Source organism: Harpia harpyja, chromosome 16 (assembly GCF_026419915.1).
Source record: "Harpia harpyja isolate bHarHar1 chromosome 16, bHarHar1 primary haplotype, whole genome shotgun sequence".
NCBI classification, from domain to species: Eukaryota; Metazoa; Chordata; class Aves; order Accipitriformes; family Accipitridae; genus Harpia; species Harpia harpyja.
This window is the reverse complement of record NC_068955.1, coordinates 113,513-134,320: the sequence shown is the minus strand read 5'-3', so window position 1 is coordinate 134,320 and position 20,808 is coordinate 113,513. Positions and strand designations below refer to the sequence as shown.

The window sequence follows — 20,808 nt, the reverse complement described above, 5'->3', positions numbered from 1 at the left end:
CTTCATGGCCCGTGACGACCTCAACAAAACACCTTACCTGCCTGCCGCTTCTTTGGCAAGATGTGCCTCAAACAGCATTTATTTCTGTCTTCCTCCAGTCACATTACTCGCAGCGCATGTTCAGCTGTATGATGCATTTTCTACAGCATTATCCTCTCCCCATTTCCACCTGCTGCAAATTGGTGCTAAGTGTATGTTCTAACTCACGAGTGAGCTTTCTTCTCTCCCTTGTTGCAGAAGGTGGGGCATTTTTTCTGTTTGGGTTTTTTTCAGCGTTTTGTCTGTTTGTTCAGGGTGGGGTTTTTTGTTGTTGTTTTACTGATTTAACACAGTATTTTCCCTGCATTTACCTCTCTTCTGGTCTCTTTAGATCAATAATAGGTACAGTAGTAAGGTAAGCAACTATTACATTCATTAGCCCTTGATTTCACTTTGTACATTGCCTTTAGCAAAAGTTGCGATCCATCCTACCACACCCATAAGACAAGCTGCAAAACCCATCCTAGAAACAGAGAAGTTAAACTAATAGCCAGTAGATCAAATACATAAGACAGCTACTGCACTTTTTCCCTCCCCTTCCTTTGTTTTTCCTGCCATCAGTTGCCTTTAAACTACCTGGTTTCAGGATAGGAGACAGATGCAGCTCTTTAAAACTTTTTTTTTTTTTTTTTTTTTAAAAAAGGCCAATTCTGCATTCCAGAAGAATTGTGAAGCCAACTCAGGGAAACAGGGGCAATAGAACATAGAGGTGAAATTAGAAATTTGTACTCTGTTCAGAACTGCCCAGGCAGTATCTGGATCAACTCTCCAAGGCCCGGTTTCTGAAACAGGATCAGAGACATGAACTGCATGGAAATAGGTACACCTCATGCAAATTAGAAAGTGTAAGTTCACTTTGCATCTCCAGCATTGTGCTATGTCCATCACTTAACATAACTATACTCACCCCTTTTGTGTCCCTCTGAGTAGACAGTTACCCTATCAGCTTCAGTAGAAGCCTAACCTCAGTGCTGAGCACCAACTTAGAACATACCTTGGAGGTCCTGCTTTAGTTTACAGTGGTCCATCTGTGTCATGTCACCCCCACCAGTTAAAAGAAAACCAAGAGAGAGATAAGCAGCTTAACAGGACCATTGACCACAATATGAAATTTACACAGAGTTGGCAGGCACAGTTATTTACAAGTTAATCATAACTATCAGCTTTTCTTAAATACAGAAACCAAGGAAGTTGGTCAGTATGCTTAAACTCTTCAGCTGCTGCTGCTGCAGCTGCACAAGAATAGCTGTACACTCATACTGCATTTTTTTCTTTCTTTAAAATCATAAGGTAACAAAGTAGACATGCAGAGTTCACACACACACACACAAAAAAAAAAAAAAGGACTACAGCTCTCAGGAAGCCCTTTATTAAGTCAAGGCATTAAAGGAGAAACTACTGTTATTCACCATGCTTCTCGTCTTGAGGTGGTTCATACTGAGCCAGCTGTGGATTTAAAGAGAGGAATTTAGTTAGCTGCAACATTCAGAGACACTTTCTACATTAAGAAATGTAGGAAAACATTTGGTCTTGAAGGGTTCCATTTACTTTGTGCATTTTAATCCATCACTGATATTTATGCAAGTCCATTTTCGAGTCAGGCAACAAAGTAACCCTTCCCTCAAAACATCAATTTGTCACATTGTATAATCATGCAGCTATGACAAGGGAGCTTTTTAAACACACTTTCAAGCATATAGGTCTTGCCCTTAATTTTTGCCTGTTTCTTGTTCTAGGTCTCATTAAGTACTTTTCATCTCAAATAGCAGCTGATAATGATCAGTGCCTTATAAGCTTTGATTTCACTGAAATATGATTAAATGAAACAGTCATTCTCATAGCAACAGTACCCAAACTAACGTTCCCTGTAATCATTCTAGCTTTCATTATTCTTTGTGGAGAGTATGGCCTAGGCAACTATGCGCTAAAGTACGACCTTTACGTGTAAAGTTATTTCCAAAGAAACATATGAAGGTGTTTATTTGACCTCAGTTACATTAAAGGTAAGCTCAAGCTTCAAAACAGTTCAAGCATTAGGACTGAGTCTCTGAAATACGCCAGTTTAGTTTCCTCAGTTAAGATTCTTCCCCTCTCCCGCAAATTGTGGAGTAGGTTGAAAATAAGCAAAGTACATAAAGTTAATACCCATGTGTTCCTCGCAGCAACACTAAGTTACAGCAATCACTATGCCACTGACAAGAACCACTGTTCTTGTAGATTTTACCACAGACGATGGCCAGTATACAATCCAAAGTCAGGGTTTTTTTTCCACAAAGGGCCTAACTATTGACTTCCTGTCCCCCGCCCCACCCAAATACCTGACATTCTGACCAATAAAAGTAAGGAAAAGAACATATCTTCACAGATGAATGCAAGGGAAGACCACCACCTATTTGGACATGATTCAAGTTACCAATAAATGCACAGTTAAAGGCATGTATTTTATGCTACAGGACTGAAAAAAAAAAAAAGCGCTGAACAGTAGTGTTCTCCCTGCATTCTGTCTGTGTGAACTTCTACAGTGTCAGAATGACAGGCAGAAGATGGTAGGGAAAAGAAAGGGAAAAAGCAAAAACATTAATACTGGAAAACACGCAAAGTAAGAGTTATCATTTGAAGGCTGAAGAAGGTGAAAGCACAAATAAACCCATGGTTATGGAAAGGCTTACTTTCCTGGAACAAGTTTTGACTTCTTTAAAAGATTTCTTTAAACAAAGACCCAGGTTACTCTGCTTTCATGTGTCTACTTACTATCAGTTGCATTTTTAAGTCGGCTACACCAAGTGAACTGCTGGTCTATTGCTACTCCCCCTAAAATTCTGCTCTTTGCCATATTTCCTAGTAAGAAATAACAAATGTAGCTGTAAGGACTCACAGTGGCTAACAGAGGAGGAGGACAATTACTAGGACAGCAAGAGGGCACTCCAGACAAGAAATACAAAGGCGTAACACCCAAGAATCCCTTCTCCCAGAACTAAGGTGGCGTGGTTGTCTCCCAGTAAAAAAAAACACACAGGGATGTTCACATATAACAACAGCCATCCTCTTCCACCAAACGCATGGAAACCTGTAGCAGCACATAAGCTACTAGCTTATTAAGGTTTCCTTCAGTGTTGTTAGGTTTACAGTCAGTGCTCTCTCATAAGGGGAAGTTGTTCACATCTCAGAGCTGTTTCAGACAGTCTGCAGACCCCTTAAAGAATGGCTCTGCCTTAGCTAGCACGTCAGATCCACTGTTGTTGCAGATAGAGGAATACCAGGGTTGTTTTTGCCCAAAAGTGCAAATTACTGTTCCACATAGACACGAGTGCCTCCATTGGTAACATCCTGCCACGTGCAAGTCTGTGCCAGGTCACACAAACTAATATATAATATTCCTCCTTCAGTTTGCCTTTTGAAAGCCTTTATAATAGATACATGAGCTTTTTTCTTTTTCAAAACTGTTGTGGAAGCATGAGCTACATAATATCAGACAACTTAAACACATCCAGACAGGACTGAATGAAGACATGGGATTAGCCTCAATAACATACACGTTCACTAAATAAATAAATAAAATCCCTAGTTTAGCAACACTATTCTATGTTACAGAACACAATAAGTGTCCCATCAAAAAAAAAAATCTTTACTATGATGAATTCCATTAGCATTCCTCAGCCACGAGGCTAAACAATGCAACAACATTTATCAGTTACTCTAATGGAAGAAAGTTAGCTGTATTCTAAGTATTAAAGTATTCTTCTTGTGTAATATGGAACTACTGAGGAACACTAAGTAGACTTTTACCTTGGTTTTCAGTTTTTTATTTTCTTCCAACACAGCTTCGTATTTTTCTTTCATCTCTGCCACTTCCAAGCGAAGTGCCTCTATTTCTGGATTCTCAGGAGCTGATGCTCCCAGATGATGCTTCAGAAAGCTGATATTTAGATGTTAAGTATTTCTTCAGTTAGACAGCATAACCACACTTTAGTTTTAACACTATGATGAAGTTAGTGCTGCAATACACGTGACCAAAATTGCATTAAACCACTTAAGATTACTAGAGTGTTTTCCATCCTACAGCATGAAGATACAAAAATAAGAAAGCTTTTCAAGTTCATTGGTATATTAAAAAAAAACAAAAAACCCCAAAACAAGACATCAGTACACACAGGACTAATTCACATGTTTTACTACACCCTCCTCTTCTTTTCCTCTCTTAAATGCAGAAGTTTTGAAGAGTTAAAAGGAATAACCAAAAAAATAGAAGCAATGGCCAAAAAGAGAGGGTACTTAAAAACAGCAAGAAACAAAAGACGTTAATTTTCTTCACCCTCTCATATTATTGGAGGGGGGGGGTGGGGTGGGGGGTGGAAGCATGAAGAAGCTGACTTCAGAAGCCACAGATATTATAAGTGCTCAAATCTAATGCTGCAGGTCTACGACATTCTGTAATGGCCTATAACTTAACTTCAGAATTGCTGGCATACTGGTACGCACAGTTCTCTTTCATCCTGCCAGACTTTGTTAGTTTGTAAGAATGCAATTATGACCTAAATTGCATCCTTAAAAGTCATGTTCTCAATGTAAGTCTTCTAAATGAGCCTCTCCACCTACAAGTCAGAAGCACTACTGCTGTTTCACGTGAAGTCTCTGCAAACAATTCACAGAAGAGAAAAAGGATACTCCAGTGCACTATTTGGTTTCTCTGGCTCTTCATATAAGGCTACCAACACTGCAAATAGAAAATATTCAACAATTGCAAGAAGTTCATGCAACTCATGTACCAACAGTCAGAAGGCATACAAGTTGCATGCTGCATTTATAGCGCATTTTTCTGCTTAACAAGATTTTCACCTATATACTTTGGTGTAAAGAATAGGTCTGCTGTACAGGCGGGAACAGAGCATCCCACCCAGTTACAGCTAGACAGAAGTTTTGTTTATCCCCTAACCATAGTCTTTGGCTATTCTAGCACAGAACACAAAACAGCCTAGACAATTTTTACATATTCCACAATCCTAATATTGGCTTTCATCAGCAAAATTGAAATTCTAACTATTTTGAGACTCTCCCTTCATAAATCATTACTTCCACTTAAGCTACATCTTTGAACCACAGGACACCATCAGCACTTCCATAACTTTCAATACAAAAGCAAGCCTCCATTAAACACCTACAGTTGCAAAAATAAATGGCTACCGTCGGAGTAGGTGACACTGATAATCTTTACAGATGAGGCCTCTAGCAGCCAACTGAGTGCCAGGGAGGTCAGGCACAAGCAGCAGTACCCCGACAGCTTAAATAAAACTAGCCATACACATACCAACTCCATATCTGGAGAACTCAGTCGCATAGATACTCGGGAAGTTCCCAAACATAACCACTCGCCCCTCACCCCAGGGGCACATACATGGCTATAGCAGATGTCTGCTTTCATAAATACTTTGAAGCCCTTCTCCCAGTTTCAGATGTCCAAACTGTACAGCCAAATTGGTTTTAAACTAAGCACCTAAGTTAAAAACAAAATTAGGATGCCACACTGCTTGGAAGACTTGTTTTGCCATCTGATAGGACGCTTCATATTACAATACAAAGAATACACACACCAGGCCAAGAGTCTTAGTGCAGCACCTATTCACTTGACATCCTAGATCTGCTGCTCCCTCTTCAAACAGCATGTTTTAAAAGCAGTAATATTAACAGGCTTTCTCCACATACTATTGGAAGGCTCTCAAAAAGACTTCAGAAGGATTTAAAAGACGCTAAGCCATACAGAAAGCCAAAGTACGCATCAAGTTCAGCATCATCATCTTCCCCATTCTGATACGGATAGTCACTCTCCCAAAACTTGCAGGTTCATTAGTTTGAGAAGCACCAAGCTCTACTCAAGAAAGGGTCTTTTTAAATAGAGTGTTTTTAAAAGCACATTTACTGTTATTTTGTCTTAAGTATTTTCTTTCTCTGGACAGCTCTGGCAGAATAACAGCCCCCAAGAAGTTCAGCTGTTTCCAAAAGCAAGCATAGAGAAAAGCACTTTGGCCGAGTCAGAGAGGTTTCACACACCACGGAAGGGGAAAGGAACTGCCTTCCTGTCCCTTACGTGTCTCTACCACTCCTGTTCCACACACGTCTCTAGCAATCGACCCACACGCAATGAACGCGCGAACTGCCAGCAAGGAGTGAACGCACGGTGGTTCACAGGCCACGTTTCCAGAGAGGCCCCCTGCCCGCCCCCCCCCCCCCCCCCCCCCAGCGCGCACCGCCGGCCGCCACGCAGACTGAGGAGAAAGAGCGACCGGCTCGCCGAGGCGCGGAGCCGGCGCAGAGCGCCGAGGCAGCCCGAGGGGCGGCCGCACCACAGCCGTGCCAGGGCGGCAGCTGCGCCGCGGGAGCGGGACGCCCCGAGGCGAACGGCCCCCGCCCGCAGAAGCGCCCGAAGAGCCGCCCGCGGGGCCCGCGGGCGGCACGACGCGGGCCGGAGACTTACCCTTGGTGAGCGTGTCCAGCACCCCCGACTTCTCCAGGTACCGGCGGAACTGCTCCCGCTTGGAGTCCGCGGCCTGAGGGAGGACGCCCACACGGTCAGATCGGCGGCGACCCGCCCCAGCTACGGCGGCGGCTCGTGGGGGCAGGCCGGCCCCCCTCTCCGCCGCGGAGGCGGCACGAAGGGCCAAGCCGGCACCAGTCCACGGCCTGCCCCTCCGCGCAGACGGCACGGTAAGCCGCACCAACCCCGCGCCGCCGGCTCGCTCCCTCCTACCTTGTAATGCGCCATCTAACCGTCAGCGCGCCTGCACCCGGCCTCGCGCCTGCGCCCTACTCTTTTACGGCGCGAGGGCTTCCCAGCGGTTACCACAGCGACGGGACAGCAGCAACGCCCTCGGCCTCGCCCCGCGCGGGCGGGCGCCTGCCGCCGTCGGAGCAGCATCTCGCCGCGATCGTTCTCTTGCGGGGGTCCGCGCCGCCCAAAGAAAGGCCGAAGCCGGCGCTGCGGCCCTGCCCCAGCAGCTCTGGCCGTGTCCCGCTCCGCCCTGCGCTCTTCACCAGGTACGGAAGTGCGTTCCGGACTCGGCGGTTCCGGGGCTCGCCGCCGCCGGCCCGGCCGGGCCGGGCCGGGCCGCGCCGGGGGGCGGCCGTGCCGGTCGGCCCCTGGGTCCCCCCCGGTGAGAGAGCACGCTGCCGCGGGGAGAGCGGGAGTCACCCGGAGGGCGGGGCGGTGGCCCGCGTCTGTCGTGAGGGACGTCTGGCATTCACTGTGCCTGCGGGCGGCGAGGTGCTGCTGTGCCTGGCAGCGCGGCTTTCCGTCAGATCGGGTAACTGTGGTGCTGGTGGCTTGAGCGGGAACGGGACCTGACTGAAAAATCGCGGGAGGAGAAAGTTACAGCAAGCTGCAGCTGCAAAGCTACCTACCCAAGGGGCTCCGAGGGGTTACATGCGGTGAAACCTTCGCGTCGAAAAGAAAGTCTTTTGCCTTAGCCTGGTTTAAAAACCGGAAGCGGTTATACCGGCTTATTTTTGTGAAACGCTGCGATACCTGCTGACTGATAAAATCTGTTGATTATAAAAATAAATAAAAGAAACAACCGAATAATCTTGCACCGGCAATGTTAGGGTCTTTCCACGCTTTTTCTGCACGCTCTTCCGCAGCGTCTTCAGTTTTCACTGGAATTAAGTTACGCTTTTCTGTTGGCAAGGTGCTGTGATGAAATAGAATGCTTGACCCATGTCCACACAACAAAAGTTAATAAAAATCCTCTGTCAGCAGCAGAAAAACAAATTATCCTGTGTTTTGTGGAAAATCAGCTGTGATTTTATGTTATCTTGTCTTGAACCAACAGAAGTGCAAATGTCATATCCCATATGTGAGCATCTAAATGCTAATTTTCTATTATGTAGACAGTGGGAGCGGAGTGCATTAAATACTAGGCTTTCTATTACAGAGACATTAAATGTAAAGCATGCATTAGCACAGTTATCACCCACAGAAACTTACGCATCAAGAAATGCAAGAATTAAAGCCACAGTAGTAGCATTAACTCAGCTAAATCACACTATACATTTATATACATTCCTGTATATTACACAGTGTTAAATTTTACAGTGTAAGCAGAATTACATAGGGCTGTATTTATGTATACACGTAGAGCGATACTAGACATGAGAAGAATAGCTGCTGGAGAGAAATCTACAGTGAACAGTTTTAATAGTATTAATGTGTATTTCTTATGTGGACAAATTAATGCTGCTGCTGCAAGCAGAAGAGCCTTTAAGGTTTTCTGGCTCCTTTTTTTCCTAATATTGTACAGCCTTCAGCCAATCTGAAACATGGCTGGCTCGTAAGCATAATGATAATGCCCATTAAGAATTTAATGATGCCGTAACATTGTGACGCTACATCTCACAGATTGTTTTCCAGTACGCGTACAGTAAGTCAAATCCACTAGTAAAAAATATACGTGTATACACTAATGCATCCCAGATGTGACCACCTCACTAAGTATTTACAGCCTGTCAGTGCTGTGCAACTCAAGTGAAAGTATTTCATTCATAGAAGTCTCGATTACAAAGGTAACATAGTATTTTGTTCATCTTTCCTTCCTTCATTACTTCAAGATGTTTCATGGAACTCGCCTTACACTATATGGACTGGAGCAGCAAGTGGATGAATGTCCTTTATTTATTACCCCCATAAAAAGCATAAATGGAAATGCTCCTTCTAAACAATTATAAGCATTCTATGATTTAAAAGTCTGTCAGAATTCGGGGGACAGGTGGACCCCGTAGCATCCAGAAAAGGAGTAGTTTTACAGTTTGATAAACCTTTTACATATTTTTGACATTGTAACTGAAAGTAGGAAGGTACTACCATTTTTTTCTTTTTTTTTTACCATAGTAAGCCTTCTGGTTTGTGAAATCCAAAATTTCTGATTAATAAATTTCAGTAATTTGTTTTCTGATTAAAAAAAAAAAAAAAGCTAGTTTATTAGTGTTACGAGGTTGTGGTTTAACCCCAGCCAGCAACTAAGCACCACACAGCTGCTCACTCACTTCCCCCCCCCCCCCAGCGGGATGGGGGAGAGAATCGGGGGGCGGGGGGGGGAAGTAAAACTGGTGGGTTGAGGTAAGAACAGTTTAATAGTACAGAAAGGAAGAAAATAGTAACGATAATAACAATAATAAAATGACAATAATAATAATAAAAGGATTGGAATACACAAAACAAGTGATGCACAATGCAATTGCTCACCACTCGCTGACTGATACCCAGTTAGCTCCCCAGCAGCAATCCACTCCCCAGGCCAACTCCCCCCAGTTTATATACTGGGCATGACATCATATGGTATGGAATATTCCTTTGGCCAGTTTGGGTCAGCTGTGCTGGCTGTGTCCCCTCCCAACTTCTTGTGCCCCTCCAGCCTTCTTGCTGGCTGGGCATGAGAAGCTGAAAAATCCTTGACTTGGTCTAAACACTACTTAGCAACAACTGAAAACATCAGTGCATTATCAACATTCTTCTCATACTGAATCCAAGACATAACACTGTACCAGCTACTAGAAAGAAAATGAACTTTATCCCAGGCGAAACCAGGACATGTGCAAAATCTCAAAATTAAAGCTCACAACTCATTTGTAATTCATGATGCTTTAAAAATGTAATAGTGTATTTAATGGTAATAGTATATGATAAGAGATTCACTCTGATTGCTCTGCTGAGGAAGTCAGTGGTGATACACTGAAAAAAAAAAGCAGAAGGTGGAGTCAAAGAATTAGTGATACATGCATCAAATGTTTTGTTCTTTTTGTATTTAACACAGTTCAAACAGCAGAATATGTTTGACATTCTGCTTTCAGACAGCTATCAAATGTCTGTTTGAATTCTCAGAGAGATTAAGCAGAAACATATTTACCGATAATTAATTTCTCCTGAGAGTGCCAGTGCCATCTTTAGCCTAATGTCATTTACTGTTCTTCGTAAAATAGAATTAGACTCTAAATTTTGTCTTCTACCTTTATTCAGTTTAAATAGTACCAGCTGTGATTTTATGCCTGACTTTTCGTAATATGTGGACTTACACGATGTATGTTTTCCTTCTTAGCTGGAAGGGTAGTGTAGAAGTTTATATGCTGAGGTCTAAGCCATCCTTTCGTTACAAAGGAAGTAACGAGACTGTTTAAAAGTTACTTAGCTAATATTCAAAGGGCTTTGAATATTTCAATTTTCTATCTACATGAAACAGCTGGTTAAAGTTGAACGATTTAGCTACTATTATAGATAGGTCTTACTTATGTCGCAATGTCCAATAATTATCCCAGCATTGACTAGTGCGATTGACAGATTAACTCACACTATATTTGAAGATCAGTGGGGGCACGCCTGCTGCTGGCATTACTTGACAGCGACAGTCGCCTAGACAGAGAGAAAGGCTTAGGACTATCGCAGTTTCTACTTTGCTTAGATTCTGAGCTCACCTCCTCTGTAGAGTCAGGAGTGTCTGCTCGGCTAGAATTTTCGTAAGGAAGTTGGACTTTGTTTGCACTGAAACTGCTTTGTCTTCTGTTGCTGTTCTTTGGAAGAGAATTTGTTGAAGCTCCTGCACTCTCAACCATTGCTGAGCAGTTCCAAGATGAACCAATTCCATGTTGTCTTCTGAAACCAGTAATAGGAAAAGTGGTATTGGGTTGCAGTGAAGTTTGAGATGGCATTTCAGCAAAGCTTCTCAAGCACGTGCTCAAAGCTATATCTGCATTCTGAGTAACAACAGGGAAATGTTTCTTTTCAGCTTCTTTTTGCACATCATGCGCTTCAGTCCCAAGCTCGCCAAGCAAGCCTTCATTATTATTTGTGCTAGTATTTCGAGTCTGATTGTCTGAAGCATTTGTAGCTGGCCTCCTCTTTGGCGATTTATTTTCCTGATTGCGATGGGTGTAATTGCTGCTGCTTTCTGTACAGTTATTTTGCACAGACTGAAACATGGGAGGAGAATTTAGAACTGGGTAGACAGCAGTGTCAGTTTGCTTTTCCATTAAAAAGGTATAACCGCTAAGTGCAGAAGGAAGAGTTTTTTGAGGGGTGGTGGATACTCCCAAAGAAGAGTGCGGTATCACAGAGTATTTCTTAGATTTGTTTACATAGAAATTGTCAGGGTCGTCCTTGTTTTTATTCTGCCCACAGAGTCCCATTTTAATTTTTCGGAATCCTAGGTGGATAATTTCTAGGATATTTAAGAGCAATGATACAGTCGCTATTGATTGCATGAATAATATGAACACTGTCTTTTCTGTTGGTCTAGATACAAAGCAGTCGACTGTGTTTGGACATGGATCTCTCTGACATTTATAAAGGGGATCTAGATGAAAGCCATAAAGAAGATACTGCCCAATCATAAAACCGACTTCCACTGCAGATCTTGTGAAAATATGTATCACATAAGTGCAGAGCAAAGAGCCTCTCAGAGGTGCTTTGTTTAGCTTTCTTTGATCCAATTGCCGGAGTTCTCTCTCCAGTCTTTTCCGATTTTCAGTCATTTCTAATTCAGTGCTTTCAAGTTCCACTCTTACCTGAGCTTTCTTTTTTTGCCTCTCTTTTTCCAAGGCTCTTAGTCTGTATAAGGCATGACCCATATACACCAAGGAAGGGGAAGACACAAATATAACTTGCAAGACCCAGTATCTTATGAGAGAGATGGGAAAGGCCTCATCATAGCACACGTTTCTGCAACCAGGTTGCTCGGTATTGCATATAAATTCTGATTGTTCATCGTTCCAAACATCCTCAGTTGCCACTCCGAGGACAAGCATTCGAAATATGAAGAGGATTGTTAGCCAAATCTTTCCAATAATAGTGGAATGAATGTGGACTTCCTCTAAAATGCCTCCAAGGAAATTCCAGTCTCCCATGGTTATTCTGCCATCTTAACACTAAAATGTATGGGAGAAAAAAGGTATCAAACATTGTAAAAGCTGCAGTCCTTCCTTAATGCATTACAAAAAAAATGACACTGGGAAAAACCATTGTATCTCACATTGTAACCATGGCAACATGACCCACTGCTCATTGATAATCTGGGTATTACTCTCTCTCATCTGCAAGATGGAGAAGTGCATCATCCGCCCATGTCTAATTTATCAGTAAAAGACATCCTGATAAGCGTATCACTATGAGGTACTAAGCACCCTCAGGTGGCATCAAATCAGTGGAAACTAAGGTGCCTGACTTGTAGGATTTTAAGAGCATTATGCAGTTTGGTTTAACCATCATCTGACAGCAGTGTGAGAGCAGTACATTTATATTTAGGACACTTATGAAGATAGAAGAATATTTCCCTGTCCTCCTTTTCAGATGTTCCGAGCCCCATGTCACAGCGGAAGTTATGGTAATGTCCGGTTACTGTTTTGCAGCAAAAATTCGTTATACAAAGGAACTCGAGAGGGAATAAGACATCTTGCCAAAATTGCATTGTTAAATTAAAAAATATGTTTAAGCATATAATTTGGAGCAGGCAATTGCTTTTTGTTTGCAGATGTCAATGATAAACAAATCAAATCACCATAATCGGTCCAGTTTCCACTGATCAATGATACCTGCTTTTGAAATACAGAACAGAGTGCCAAAGTGTCAAGCGTTGCTATCTTTGGCCCTGACTCTGTGAAAAATAAATGATTTATGCAAAAATTCTCTACCAGCATTTTCCTAAATGATTATCATCTGAGTACAGATAAACTGGTAATACATGTGTGTAATTGCATATCTCGCCTTTCTTTCCTATGTTGTTTCTTTCTCCGTTACAGGATACTACATTGTGGACAAGATTTTAATTCCTTTTCAGTGTTTATATTATTGTATAAGCTAACAAAAATCTTTTTCTTTTTTATGCACGAGGATAACCAGTATGTCTGTAGATTTACCTTTTCATTGTATGTACAGTACCATTCAATAGAATTTAGTTATATTAAAACCAGAATAATCTGGGGTTTTTTAGGATAAAGGTGGTTTATCGCAGTGTTTTCTGTTCAAATGGGATTCATTTTCACCCTGTAAAACAGGAGCGTTAAGAAATCAAATGGAAGTTGCAGTCTTATAGCCGCAATACCGACGACTATAGAGGAAACTTTATGTTAAGGTAGCCTACTAAACATGAAAATACTCTTGCAAATCAGTGTACAACAGGCAAGTTAGACATTTTTTAAAGATAAAAAAATTAAAAATAAACAGCAAATTAAAAATAAAACATACCTTTCTTTACAAAAATGTGTAAAATTAAAGATCTGCAGCGTCCGATAAAAAGTTACAACCCCTGCCATCTTCTGTCCGTGTGAGTAAATTTCACATTTTAAGCAGATTATTTCACGACAGGAGCAAGTAATGGAGTGCAAGCTTTGCACATTGAATTTATATTTGCTAGGGATGGAGGGAGGAGAAAATCAATCTGTTGTTCAGTCTGCTACCGCTCCGAGGATAGTTTAGCTATGACTGGTGAAAGAATCTCATTAAAAAATCTAGAAATGAAAAATCTGCAGCTCTAACTTCCTTCAGATTATCTTCCCCTTCGCCTCCCCAGCACCTTCCAAGTTTTAGGAACGATCTCAGCCTCAGACAAACAGGATAAAAGAAAACTTTCAGATCAAGTTTTAGTTTACATATCTCAGTAGCAGCAAACACTCAGCTTGCCTGTGCAAAAGTGAAGAAGGTAAATCCTCCTGAATTCTGTAATTGTAGATTTCTGCAGTCTGTTCTCCTGGAACAGTTTAGCAGCACACTCCTGATGTAAAAACTCAATGGTAGTACTTTTGCCCCCTGCAGACTCACTCCCTTTTCATAGACATTGTCTGTCTTTATATTCTACGATTCTGCACCTCTTATTTATTCTCCTTATGCCATTTTACTTGTCATACTGACTTCTTTAAAACAGCCCAGAATGTGGCAACTGTTTTACACCATTTTCCCCATTCATATAATTCAGTATTTCTTTTTAGGAGCAAGTCATTAGCATTCCAGTCTAAGTGTCGGACGTACTAAAGGTGTCAGTCATTCTTGCTAGTGATACTTATGTATAGCCTGTAGAAACAGACCAGGTGACACAAAGTCCCCTTTTTATCCCAGGCCTTCAGCTACCCCTCCGCATTACCTCAGCAGGAAGAACACTGAGAACAGGCTGAAATATTTTCCAGTATAAAAGAGCGCACAAACTGCCTAGTCTCAAAGAACAGGGATTTTCTAGGTGTTTAGGAAGGCAAGGGCCACATATATTAATTGATATAATTGTTCATGGGTTACAACCTACTGTTGTTAACTTTTTCTTTTAAATTCCTCCCATTCCTATTCCTTTCTTTGCATCAGATGGATCATTGCAGCAGTCGCCCTGCGACTTGGGTGAATAAGTGGGTTTCTTCTACTGAAGAACCCGCTTACTTATGGTAAAAGATTCGGTGAAGCTATACACTATACATCCTCCCCATGTCAGCGTGTGGCAGAATTAGAAACGGAACCCACAGTTACACCTTTACTCCACAAACTTACCATTCTTTGTGTCTCCCTAGAGGAGAAAAAAGGTGGAGGCACTGGAACAGAATGAATACTCCCTAGCCTAAATTACCCTTCACTGAGTTTAGAAAAGAAAAGATTAATGTGAAGAAGGAGAAAGTGGAAGAATGGCAGCGAAAGTTCTACAGGCTAAAGGTACATAGAATCATACAATGGTTTGGGTTGGAAGGGACCGTAAAATACCGCCTAGTCCAAACCCCCTGCCATGGGCAGGGACATCTTTCGCTAGATTGGGTTGCTGAAAGCCCCATCCAACCTGTGTTTGAACACTTCCACTGATGGGGCATTCACAGCTGCTCTGGTTACTTGTTCCAGAGTCTCACCACCCTCATCACAAATAATTTCTTCCTTTGCTTACATAAAAATTCTAAGAGTAAATGCTATCTTTAAAAAGTCCGCCGGCACTGAGGGATAGATGGCAGCTTGTAAGCTGAGCTGACACACAAAAATTATTTAAGAGACCTTAAAATCTACCTGAATTTTTTTTTTTTTTGAGCCAATCAGACGGCTACAGTGTATTTTGGGGACTGATGGTAGGCTGGAGAGCAGCACCCTTTCAAACACTCTAAACTTCAGGAAATGTCAGCAAAAGACACTGGGGAGAGGAGAGGGAGAGAGACCTCATTTTAGAAAAGGGAAGACTGGCAAAGAAATATGCTTGTTTTGTGTACAAAGATTGTCCTGGAGCTAGCATTATCAGCACAATGGCCAAGGATATGGCCTTGTTAGGCATGCCTGGTATTAATGTGTAACTCCACTGCCAAGATCAATATGACTTTAGAAGTATATCTAGCACCATAATGCTCTTTTAGATGACTCTCCTCAGCACCCTGCAGAAGTGTATCGCTGATCCAGGTGTCCTGTATAGGATAAATAAACTTCCTCTGCTGAGAACTCTAAAAAGCTAATCGTTATCTTTTAATTTTGGTGCTGAGGATCAGTCAATAGGTCACGTCCGATTTCATAGTTAAATGACAGCTTGCCTGGAAGTATTCGATCATTTTGGCAAGCTATAAGTCTACAGCCAGCCATTTCTATTAAGTACTTAAAGCAGGTTTCTAAACACGTCTCTTCTATCAAAGTAGGTTTCTAAACGTTTTTCTGCTATTGGTGAAAAAAATTCGAAGTCCATTGAAGTGGTCCACAGACCCCTCCAACCCACCTCCTGCAAAGATGTTGAAGCTTTGTTTGAAAATCCTAAGTGTTTGGTAAGACTGAACTACGGTGGCTGGGGATCTACTTGTTCTGTAAAAGATAAATGTTAAGATGAACATTTAATGATCTGCACATAATGTTCTGGGATGCATTATCTCATTTAAAATGGTATTTCAGTCAAATGACAATTTGACAAGGCGGGAGAGAAAATGAATTCAAGCACCAATGACAATTTTATAGCGCCAGTGCTGCTCTTTACCTTAGTCCAGACTTTTTGCAGATGTGACTATTTACACAAACTGTCATACCAACGTTCAGTGTTTAGTAACAAAATATTTATGTAAGGAGAGAATAGTAATTTTTTTTCCAGGTCTAGAAGCTACCTCACTGGCTTTTCGTCGGTGGTGGGTTTCCTGCAAAACATCGCCCAAACTTTAACCACTGTATTATATTTTCTTAGCTTGGGGTCAAACACCACAGAAATCATTCAATTGTGGAAATATTCTCTGAAGATCAAGACCTTTTCATTCCTACTCATCAATAATGTGCACTTTATGTGTACAATTGATTTTTATTTTCTGCTGTATTTGTCTGACCCACGATGGCCAGCTAGATAACTAGAGGCACAAAAATCAGTGATGTGTCCTACAGGCTTTCTGGGTAATGTGGACTCACTCCCATAGTTTTCTTACAGAGTGAAGTTAGGATCACAAATGATAAACTGCAACAATGAGAAATCTGGACAACTGTACTACTCAGTATTGTCTTTAGGACCACCAAATCCAGCGGTACTGTGTTTGAAGGCAGACCAGAGAATACCATATAAATACTGAGGCACACGCTCTTCACCTTTGTCCGTTTTCTGTGCTGGCTTGTAGATTCACTTTGGACTGCTAAGATATACGTGCAAATCAGTAGGTGCAGATTTGTGTTTTTGCTTTCACAAGCAAAATTTCTGAGGATGCCCTGGCATTTGTCCAAAAGGTCTAAGGTGTTTTTTTGGTCTTTAAGCTTAGATGGCGTGCTGTGTTTCCACTTGGGACTTTCCTTTTCCCGCACAAGTTCTTCACTATGTTGAAAAGAGCCTCTTGTAAAGTAAGCAGGATGCTTGTACTCCCCAAATTCTCCATTCCACGATGTTTACAGAACACTCAGAAAACAGTTTCTTGTTCTGTAAGACCTGACTGTGTAGAAATTTTGTAGATCTGAGGTGGACACTTTTAAATTGCATCCTTACAGCCGAGAAACATCCAACTGGATGAGCCTCAGCATATTCAAAAAAAAGGTAGTTGCTTTTTCTTGAAGAGAATTTGAGCGATATGCCAGTTGGTTAGGTAGCTTGGACTGCCCATGTTCATTATGTGGGTAATAGGCTAAAAATCATAAAAACTACTTCCTCAGCTGAAATGTTTTACCCTTTTCCTGGCCACTCAGTGAGGAATTTTCTGGTTAGTCTTTAGGGTGAGATTTACCGACCTGAGGAAACAGGTTTTGAGGTGCTGTTAGTGACCACAGGAGGAGCGTTCCCATTTGTCACAAATGCTTTTCTCTCTCTTCAGCAGGTACTGGTTTCCTTAAGAAAAGGATGGTTGGTTGTAATAGGTGTCACCGGCTCTGGATGTTTGCCTGTCGATCTGCAAGGACTAAAAATATCAAGTTATTGTCCCTAATGCGGATGAACTGGTTCTTGCGGGGTTGCGGGTAGATTGGGTGGAAGTGCATTTTAGTTCAATAATTGGGATTGATTCATGCTTACGGTCATGTTAGTACGGTGGCTAAAACCAAGCTTATAAAAAGCAACTGTAATGTGTTCCTGGTGTCTGTCTGCATGTTCTGCTGAGATTCCTATCGAGCGGCAAAACATTTTGGGCTGCGAGCAAAAATTCCACAGCTTATCTGTTTCCTGCTTATATGCGCTTGGGCGTTTATTGTTTAAAACGGAGGGTTCAGAGTTTTTAATTTACCTTTTTTTTTTTTTCAGAGGTTGCTGTTGAGGGTTTCTTACTGAGGGCCTTATGGTTCATTATTTTGTGGGGCTTGGTATTTATCAATCAGTGTTTCCAGTTCAGTCATCTACCGATCATGGCACAGGATTTAAAAATCTAACCTTATCCAAAATTTTTAAATCCCCAACAACGATTTGTGTTCCAAGATTTGCAGTTTATCACTTCTGGATTCAGCATTTAGAGCTTAAGGATTTTGACCTTTCTACTGAACAGGTGACCATAAGCTGTAAGCCCTGAATCCCACACAGTAGGCTGCGAACCCTTCTTTGCAGTTTCTAACTGTAATGCACTGGGGCTAGTATTTGTTACAATCCCAGTACGAAAGGCACTCGGACTCCATATTGGTTAAATTTCCATTTATTGACATTAACTGTTGTGGTTTAAGCCGAGACGGCAACAAATCACCGTGAGGCCGTTCACTCACTCCTCCCTCCTGGTGGCCTGGGGAGGAGAAAATATAATTAAAAGCTCATGGGTCAACACAAGGACGGAGGGATCACTCACCAGTTATGGTCACAGGCGAAAAACAGGCTAAACTTGGGGGGAAAAAAAATCAACTTAATTTGTTCCCAATCAAATCAAAATAAGGATAATGACAAGTAAAACCAAACCTCAAAACACCTTCCCCCTGCCCCTCCCTCCTTCCTGGGCTCAAGTCCTCTCCCGATTTTCTCTCCCTCCTCCACCTCAGTGGCACAGGGTGACGGGGAATGGGGGTTGGGGTCCGTTCATCCCACCTTGTCTCCGCCGCTCCTTCCTCCTCAGGGGGAGGACTTCTCGCTCTTCCCCTGCTCCACCATGGGGTCCCTCCCATGGGAGACAGTCCTCCACGAACTTCTCCAACGTCAGTCCTTCCCACAGGCTGCAGTTCTTCACGAACTGCTCTAGCGTGGGTCCCTTCCATGGGCTGCAGTCCTTCAGTCACAGACTGCTCCAGCACAGGCTTTCCCACGGAGTCACGGCCATCTTTGGGTGCAGCCAGCTGCTCTGGCGTGGGCTCTTCCACGGGCTGCAGGTGGGCATCTGCTCCCCCACTCCCCTCCATGGGCTGCAGGGGGACAGCCTGCCGTCTTGTCTCACCATGGGCTGTAGGGGCATCCCCTCCTCCGGTGCACCTCCCTCCCCCTCCTTCCTCACTGACCTCAGTATGTGCATAGGTGTTTCTGTCACATTCGACTCCCCTCTCCGCTGCAGGTTTTCCCTTCTTTAATATGTTATCACAGAGGTGCTACCACCATTGCTGATGGGCTCAGCCTGGGCCAGAGCTGGGTCCGACTTGGAGCCAGAGAAGCTTCTAGCAGCTTCTCACAGGAGCCACCCCTGCAGACCAGCTGCCGCTACCAAACCCCCGCCACACAAACCCAATACACTAATGCTAGAAGGAAAAAGAGCATAGTGTGGATAATCATACATCCCCTCAGATGCTGGGAACCTGGATGTGCAGAATCGGAGGAACCTCTTATTAGGACACAGCATGCAGTCCAGATCCTGTCCCTGGGGAGGTTCCACTGACATCTCAGTCTTCAGAGCTCTTACGGTGCTTTTCTAAAAAGAAAATAGTTCTATTAGTCATTTCTACCATCAATCACACAGATGTTTGCATGAGACTCTCCCACTTCACTTGAAGTCAAGGACACGTGGCTGGTGTTAATTGCCAGTGCCAAGTGGGAGCTACCTGCAGGCTCTTTCGTTACCATTAGCCAGCTAAGTTTATGCTGAGACCTAGGGATACGTGCGACACAAAGGAGGCCTGACAGCTAAGCCATACAGGCAGCATAGCACAGGCCTGCACCTTCCTACATTAACTGTTACATGGATCACTAACTCCTCGAAGTACAATACTCTTCCAGTTAGGATCACTACAGTAACCTTTCCTTGTGCTGCCCAGCATTCAGCTCTGATCTGAATCCGCGGTTTGATACGGTGCAGGCATGACACGGTCAGGCTGCCAAGGCCGCAGTCGAGCGGAAAGTGGTGAAAGTTTCATGCAGGGCTCTAGTCTAGGGCTAGGGCAGAAGTGCAGACAGATGAGATCACGGGTTTTCCTGCCAGATATTGGAACTGAATTCTACCTCTCAAGGAAAAAGCAGGGAGAAGGCTAACAGCTACTCCCTGACTTGACATATCGAGGGCAGCAGCAGGAGCTGACCTTCCTCACTGGCCTGCCAAACGCCCGGCCAGTAATGACTTTTGAGGTGTCACAGAGGAACGGGACATGTACTAGCTCTGAGCCCCTCAGCAGACTCGGGCCAGGTGTTGTTTACATGGATTAATTACTAAACTGCACTCTGTAATTGTCTGTGACAGTGCCCAAGGGAAGGAGGTCATTCTTTGTGCCTGAGGGAGCAGGGGTTGGTCCCAAGGTTTCTCAGACCCCCTTTTCATCCCTGGGCGTTCCTGGAGAACCTCTGTGCTGTCAGCAGGGCTTCAGGGGATTTCCCTTCCATTGTCATGGACATTCAGGGTGGCATTTCCTATTATCCCAGGGACAGCCAGGGCCCATCCAGGCTGTACAAGCATACCAGGCTGCTCCTGCGTTTGCTTGCAGCACACTGAAATGGGTCTACTGTGGCTGGGGCAGCAGGTCCGGGTCTCTGTGGCTGGTGCTGAGGGAGTTTTTACAGAGAGGGTGGATGCCTGCAGGTGGTCTTCTTAGGGTGGCTTAAGTACATAATTTCTTAAGTACATCAGCACTACACTGCAGGACACCCATTTTGTTCTATGTGTTACCGAAATCCGGAATAAAACTCCTTAACAGCAATGAGAAGTTAAGAAGCAGGCACTCCTTTATTGCGGTGCCGGGCACACGGGGGATTGCTCCACCTATCGTGTGCACCTGTCTAGTCTAACTGTGCAGGTTAAATACACACCTGTTATACATATTCACTAAATTTCTAGAAAATGTTATACATAATCATTAACTTTCCGATAAATCATTAGCATATGTAAATGTCTCTTCACGCAGGCACAGTAAAGGTCTCTGGTGGTCTTCAGAAGCCCTCTGGTGGTCTTCCATAGTCTTCCTCACTTGTCCGCTTCTTGACCTCTCTTAGGTGATTCTGCGCAGTACGATTCTCACCATCA

At 43.2% G+C, this 20,808-nt stretch overlaps 2 protein-coding genes across 2 annotated transcripts; both read right to left on the bottom strand.

The window, feature by feature from the left end:
* Positions 1 to 1,392: 1,392 nt before the first annotated feature.
* MYCBP (MYC binding protein) lies at positions 1,393 to 6,922 on the bottom strand. Its single transcript, XM_052810396.1, has 5 exons — positions 6,782 to 6,922; positions 6,509 to 6,581; positions 4,705 to 4,753; positions 3,826 to 3,955; positions 1,393 to 1,485 (listed from the first exon to the last, which is right to left on the bottom strand). The coding sequence occupies exons 1-5, from the start codon at positions 6,794 to 6,796 to the stop codon at positions 1,441 to 1,443; spliced, it is 312 nt and encodes a 103-aa protein (XP_052666356.1). The 5' UTR covers positions 6,797 to 6,922; the 3' UTR covers positions 1,393 to 1,440.
* A 3,354-nt stretch (positions 6,923 to 10,276) lies between these two features.
* On the bottom strand, positions 10,277 to 11,919 carry GJA9 (gap junction protein alpha 9). Its single transcript, XM_052810394.1, has one exon. The coding sequence runs from the start codon at positions 11,917 to 11,919 to the stop codon at positions 10,369 to 10,371; it is 1,551 nt and encodes a 516-aa protein (XP_052666354.1). The 3' UTR covers positions 10,277 to 10,368.
* Positions 11,920 to 20,808: the final 8,889 nt, after the last annotated feature.